Source organism: Myotis lucifugus, unplaced genomic scaffold, assembly GCF_000147115.1.
Source record: "Myotis lucifugus unplaced genomic scaffold, Myoluc2.0 scaffold_1057, whole genome shotgun sequence".
In the NCBI taxonomy this organism is placed as follows: Eukaryota; Metazoa; Chordata; class Mammalia; order Chiroptera; family Vespertilionidae; genus Myotis; species Myotis lucifugus.
In genome coordinates, this window is record NW_005872105.1 from 74,057 (window position 1) to 81,109 (window position 7,053).

Here is a 7,053-nt window from a genome sequence, read left to right on the forward strand (position 1 = left end):
GCATTTGGGAGTATTTATGGCACATGTAGATGAAGTGTGCACGGGTATAAATATGAGTGCATGTGTACTTGAGTGTCTGCATAGGAGTGCTGTGTGCTCCTGTGTGTAGTTGTGCATCTGGCCTTGTACACATGATGTCTGTGTGTATCACTGTGTCTGTGTGAGAGTGTGTGCATGGGGAGCAAGTGTGTGCGGGTGTATAACGCGTGTGCATGTATGTTTGAGAGCAGGGTGCACACATGTGCATGAGAGTGTTTCCAGAGGAACAAGGGCGACCCCTGCCCCAGCCCCTGTGCCCAGGGAACCGAGCGGGACACATGCTCTTGATAAAGAGTTTAGAGCCCTGGCCTGGGGCAGGTGTTAGTCACACCCAGAGCCCCGTGCCTGACTCCAGGGGCGCCTGCCCAACTCGGAAATAAAATTAACCCCAGAGTCAGCACGGGGGGTGGGGGGGTGACAAGGGAGGGGGGATCAAAAGGGAAAGGGCCCAGGAGGCGAGAAAGGAGTGTTTGTTCCCCCTCTGCTCCTAGAAACTGGCTGGAGCAATTTCTTCCTTTCCCTCCTTCCTCCTCCTCCCTCCCCCCCTCCTCCTTCACTCTCCCTCCTCCTCCTTCTTTCTCCCCCCCTCCTCCTTCCCTCTCCCCCCTCCTCCTTCCCTCTCTTGTCCTCCCAGGCCCCTCTAGCTCCACCCCGATCCCTGGCTCCTCCAGGGGTAGCTCGGAGCTCCTCCTGAGTCACATTCTCCAGCCCAACTCAGAGGGAATCAGAGCACAAGACCCCACCACACAGACGCTCCAGGTTGGGCTGGGAGGGGCCTGCAGGAAAGTCTGCCCCTCTCGCACCATTACAGTGGGCAAGGCACCCTGCTTCTCTGAGCCTCAGTTTTGCCATCTGAAATGGGGGCCTGGGGATTAGACTCAGTCTTTTCAAAGTTTGTCCATGGTAGTATCTCCCTCACCTATGACATCCTGGGACCACTGAGGGATGCACTGTGTCCTCACTGACCACCTGCCCCATGTTCATGGGCAACCAAATCCACCCATGACTGGGCTCCCATGGTCCATAGGCGAAAGTCGCGTGTCCCAGACCGGCTGTGTATGCCCAGGTCCAGCCTGTCATCTGCTCACATCTGTCCCCTGCCTGAGTTTCAGCCAACCAGGCACGGGGGGAAATGCATGGTCCTCACCCCACCCAAGGTAGATGTCATTTGTCCTCAGGTTACAGGCACAAAGCTAAGGCTCGGGGAGGATAGGAACTTCCCCCAGGTCACACCGTAGGCGAATGGGGGACTCCGGGTCTCCTAACTTCAAAGCCAGTTCTCTCTGGCCAAACCCAGACTTGTGTAAGACACCTAATAATACGCACCTAGACCCACCTGTGTGTGGATTGACGTTCACAATTTCACACCCACCTATGCACGCTCAGAGGCACGCGCACACAGATTCACTTTGATGGGAGTTTTCACTAATAGGTGTGTGTACATACGAAAATGTGTGTGTGTGAAGGAGGGAAGGAGAAATGACCACTTACTGAGCATCTACTACGGGCCGGGCATTTCATGCTCATGGCCACCCTGTAGTGTGCGCATGCTTATTCCACGGGGCAGATGAGGCAGTGGGATCCCGAGAGGTTGTTTGCCCGAGATCACATGGCCTGTATCCGTGTGTACACAGCCCCCCAATAGCCCCGCCCTGAAGAGCCTCGCCTTCAGGTGTGCATGGCGTGCACACGTGGCCAAACGCTTAAACAGCAGAGTACACCTCCTCTTCCTGGGCCTGGCGCCTTCCCAGGGACATCTCCACACCTTCCTCTCCTGCCCCTGGCTGTTGTCCGTCCATCTGTCTTTCTCTCCTGTCCCTGGAGGGGGTCGGGGTAGGGGGGCAGGGGGCAGGGACAGGGCACACGGCAGATTAATATGGCCCTGGTGTTCCCAGAGGCCGGGGCCGTCCTAATGATGGGGCTGATAGAACGCAGAAGTGTGAAGAGAATTTTAATAGATCTGACAAGTCTAATAAGAGTTTGTGTCTGGAAGGGTCCTCCTCTGGGGCCGCGGGCTGACAAGATGCTGACGGCTGAGATTTGTTTACGGGTTGGCATCACAGCCACATCTCCTGCCAACTCCCGATTAATCTAATTTGCGACGTTTAGAGCCCAAGCGTGGGTACCGGGCAGAGAAGGGGAGACACGGAGAGACAGAGGGACAGGGAGGGCCGCTGACAGAAGCCGTAATGAGAAATGCCACAGCCCTGCCCTCGCCGGCCCGGGCTGGACCCCAGGGAGCGGCAGGCCGTGCGGTGTTATGGGTGCCCTTGAAGTTGGCTGGGTCATCAGTAAAGTTTGGCTTCTCCATGTTTCCTCGCTCACCTTGACGGGGCCTAGGGAAGCTCCTACTACGTGCTGGGCCATGGCTGGTCACTGGGAGAAACTAAAGAGGAAGTAACAGAGACCAGAGGTGCAAACAGGACAGATTCGGGCTCTGTGGGTGGTTCTGGGCCAGCAATCTTTCTGTGCCTCAGTTTCCACCTTTGTAAAACGGGGCAGCCGGACCTAAAGCATGGGGCTGTTGAAAGAACTCAGTGAGATCATGTCCGCCTAGCACATAGTAGGTGCTCACCTGTGAGGGCTCTCGCTCTGTTGTTCTCATCACTGTTGTCGAAGCCAGACCTTCCCGCCCCGTCCTCAGGAGGAGCCAGGGAGGCTGCCGTCAGAGGTCGGCGTGATGTGGAACATGGAGGCGGAGGCAGAGCCTTTGGAGACTCAGGGAACGTCACCTGACTGGGCCTCGTGCCCTTGGAATAGACTCGTACATTTCCTGGAGTGGGAAGTGGGGCCACGCAGGATCTGGGGTGTGCCTCATACGCTCTAAACTGCTGTGCACGTACCGGGGCTGTTCTATAGGAGGCGCTGGGTGATGTTGGGGGTGGTGGTGGTGGTAGATAGCAGCTTGCAGTAGACAGCCTGGGTTTGAATCCTGCCTCCACGACTTAGGAGCTATGTGATCTTTCAGGGAAGGGCCTCAGTCCATCTGTAACATGGGGATGATAAGGCTCCGTAAGCTGCTTAGAGCAGGAGCAAGCTCTCTGAGTTAGACCTCCTCAGAGGGCGCGCCCTGGAGCCCAGATAAGGGGGGCTCTGAGCAGCAGAAATGGTGTGGCCAGAGTTACAGGGGCCAGAGATGGGAGCTTGTCCCAGGCCCACTCGGAGCAGGGGCAGACCCGGCAGGACAGGTGGCCACCGGCACCTCTGCCGACCAGCTGGGAGCATAAAGGCTGAGTGACCTCGGGGGCGACCCAGCAGCTCAGTGCGGGCCCTGGAGCTGGGAAGCCGAGGGGCACAGGGTCCAGCGCTCAGAGGGCCCAGGGCATTAGCACATTCGTTAGCGCCCTCTCTGCCCAGCCTCTTAAAGCACCTTATCTCACAAGATTCTCATAACAGCCCTGAGAAGGCAGAGTTGTTCTTTCCATGTTATAGACGAGGAAACAGGCCTGCGCCAGCACCGTGATCTGCCCGAAGCCACGTGAACAGGAGGCGGTTGGGCTCCAAATTGCCCACTTTCCCTGTGGCCCCATCAAAGGTCACATCTGATCACTAAATTCCAGTCTGCAGGCCCATGTCTGCTGAGCTCGCTGTGTGCCAGGAACAGTGCTAACCAACCCCTTTACAGGCACGTTCCCCCTCAGTTCTCACACCTCTTCAGCCTGGCTGTGTTACTGTCCCCATTTACAGACCAGGAAACAGGCTTGCATAGGTGAAGTGGGGCGCCCACAATGACACCCTCAAAATTGGCAGGCCCAGGATTGGGACCTAGGCCATTTGACCCCCTAGGCCATATGGCCTCCTCTAGCTCAAAGGCCCCATCGCCTCCCTGCTCCGCCCACCTACCCCAGGCAGGAGCCCTCAACTTTGGGGAGGCATGTAGAGTTACAGGGTCCCTCTTCAGGCAGGTGCGGCGGAGCCTCGTGCTTCCTAGTGCAGCCATCTTTCCATCTTCCTCTGACCTCTGAACTTGAGAGATCCCAGGGGCTGGATGGGCCACAGCCGCGGATGCCGGCTCGGGAAGCGGCAGCTCAGGAGGCCGTGCTCACATGCCAGTCAAATCATTTGGTCAGGGCTGATTTCTGCCGTAGCCTCAGGCAGGTACAGTTAATACAGTCAAGACAACATGTGCGCACGCAGGCCTAGTGGTCAGACCTGTGCACACACACATACTCCGACACATGTACCTGGCCCAGGTGGAACTCACCTGTACAGTTACCTGCACATGCATAAGCATCCCCACTGTTGTTCTACTCATGCAGGTGCACACAACTCACCCACATCTGTGTGCATGTGTGTGCGCATATGCAAGTACTACTTGTGTGAGCATTCATGTTCATGCCCATTGCTACTTCCCCAAGTTTCTTATTTCCACTGTACACACACACACACACACACACACACACGCACACGCACACACGCACACACACACACACGCACGCGCGCACACACACACACAGACGTACACACCCTCAAACTCTCCCCCCTCTCCCCTGGGTGACCAGAATTGACAAGACTAAAGGTCTCAGCTTCCTGCATGTCAGGGCCCTGCCTCCTCCCCTGCCTGGACCCCTCAGCTCACCCGCAAAAACTGCTTTGAGTTCTGAGTAAGTGGCCTTGCTTTGCCTCATCCATGAGCTGGGCTCAGGGCCAAAGGAGGCAGAAGGACCTGCCCTCCTTACTACCTGGGCTCCGTGGGACTCACTGGGCACCCCCCCTACAAGGGATCTGTCCAGAAAGAGGGACTGGTTCTTCACTCAACAACGTGGCTCTCCTCTGGATCTCCCTACAGAACCCACGCGAGAGCTGTGTTTTTTATTTAGTGTTAATATTTGCTGAATGATTGGAGCGGAGGCGAGAGAAAGAGCTTTATGCAGAGATGGATAGGTGGATAGTGGCTGGATGGATGGATGGACAAACTAATGTATGGATAAATGAATGGGTGGATATATATGTGGGTGGATGGCTCGATGGATCGATATGGGACAGATAAAAGAATAGGGAAAAATAACTATAATTTCTAGGAGTTTCTTTTCCTTTTTTCCAGCTGCTGTTGATTACCTGGCCAAAAACGTGAGCCTCTCCACACAGCGCCGCATGAAGCTCGGGGAGCACTCCGCTGTGCTGGGACTCCTGCCCGTGGAGACCGGCCAGGCCTACTAGGGCCCCTGGGGCGACTTGCCCCAGCCCCAGGCCCAGCTTCCCCCTGACTGGTCCCTGAACCTCCCAGCCTCAGTCCCCTCATCGCCCTGGGGTCCCAGGAGGCCAGGAAAGGAGCCCATTCCCTTGTGATAGCCAGCCCTCTGGAGGCGAGCAGCCAGCCTCGCGTGCACCTGTGCTGGGGGTAGCGTGACCCCCACCTTGGCGTCTGCCCCTTTACTTTGTCCCCAGGGGGGTTCCCGGTCAGCCCACAGCCTTGTCCCAGTCAAACCCTGTCACTGTGCGGCCCCTGTGCCATCTGAGGCCCAGAGATGGAGGCTCACCCCGCATAGGGCACCATGAGCACCCAGAGGAGGGTGGGGTCTGGGATGAGGGCCTGTGGGTACCCTGGCCGGAGGCGGAGGAGCTCACAGGCCGCTCTCCACTGGAAGTGCTGGGAGCCAGTCCCTGCAGGTGGGTCTCTGGCCCAGGGTCAGAACCCCAGCCCATCCCTCCTCTGGGTGATGCGACTCCAGCAGAGAGGGAACCCAGCCCTGGGTTTTCCAAGGGGAATTGCCCAGGAAGTCTGAGGACTTTGGGTCCCTCCCCGCACACCTCGCTTGGGTGTCAGGGGGAATCTAGCCCAAGCAGGGAGATTGGGAAAACCAGGAAGAGACTTAACCAGGGGCGTGGCCATGTGGGGATGGGTCAGCAGTGACCAGCCCAAGATACAAGGAACCAGTGAGGCAGCCAGAAGCAGCCGGCTCTTCTACTGAAGCCCAAGTTCCCACTGTGCCCACCCCACGTGGGGCCTGGGGAGCCTGAGTTTTCCCATTCACTGGATCGGGGGAGCGAGGAGAAGGAGGGAATGAAGTCTTGAGGACCCATGAGCAGGAGGCGTAGGGCAGGCTCAGAAGGGGGTTGGTAACTGGGGTGCCTCTGCTTCCGGGCAGCAAACCTTGGCACTATGTAGCTTTGATTCCACACGAAGCCTCCGCAGAGACCCGAGCCCGTCCTGCGTGCTCATCTCCTAGGAGGGGCCTCCACCCCCGGCGAGTCCCTTTAGGCTGCTGGGTGCAGGGTCCTTGGGCCCACAGGGACTGCTTGTCCCACAGACAAGGCCACCGACTCCCCTTGGCATTTGGGGGGGCGAGTGGACGTGACCCTGCCCCTCCCAGAGTGGCATCTTTCCGTGTTGAGTCACTCTCGGCCAAGAGGCCTCTGTCTCCTGATCCAGCACAGCTGCGCAGGGACAGATGTGGCCAATCTTCAAACCGCCACCCCTGGGCAGAGGGGGCCGCCTTCCTCGGCCACGCCAGTGGCTCCCTCCAGCTCCTCTTTAGAGTTGAGACCCTGGGGGAATGGCTTAAGCCCCAGGCTACACCTCCCTTGGAACTTTCACCACCTTCACCTATTTATCAAAATTATATTCATCTTCGCCATCAGCACCATCGTTATCTACGCTTGGATCACCTTTCTCAGGTGCTGCTGGGTAAGAGGCTCTGTGACGGGAGGCACGGCACTGACTCCACAAAGACTGGACCAAATTGCTTGTCCCCCTTGGGGCACACAAGGCCACCTCTTTGCTCACCCCATGTCTTGCCCTCAGCCAACAAGACATTCCAAAAGGGACGGGCTGCTGCGTTGGGAGTTGGCTGAGTTCCTCCCTCGGGGGAGCTGGGACACTCTCCCGCATGGACGTCACCTCCGTGAAAGATGCTCACGTGTTTCTCAGCTTCAGACGCAGTCATGTGACGCCTGTCCTGGACCAGGCCAGGGGGCTCGTATCTCGGGCTTGGAGGAACTTGCTAGAAGTTGGGGACACCCAGACGTGTGCAGCCCATCCAGCTCAGCCCAGGTTTCAACTGGAGCGTCCGC

At 57.7% G+C, this 7,053-nt stretch overlaps 1 protein-coding gene across 1 annotated transcript in view; it reads left to right on the top strand.

Moving 5' to 3' along the window:
* The window catches only part of LOC102437483 (paired box protein Pax-7-like), a 48,483-nt gene extending 43,284 nt beyond the window's left edge, over positions 1 to 5,199 (top strand). Inside the window, 1 exon segment of the mRNA XM_014449176.2 lies at positions 5,084 to 5,199. Coding sequence (XP_014304662.1) covers positions 5,084 to 5,199 — 116 coding nt within the window.
* The last annotated feature ends 1,854 nt before the right edge of the window (positions 5,200 to 7,053 follow it).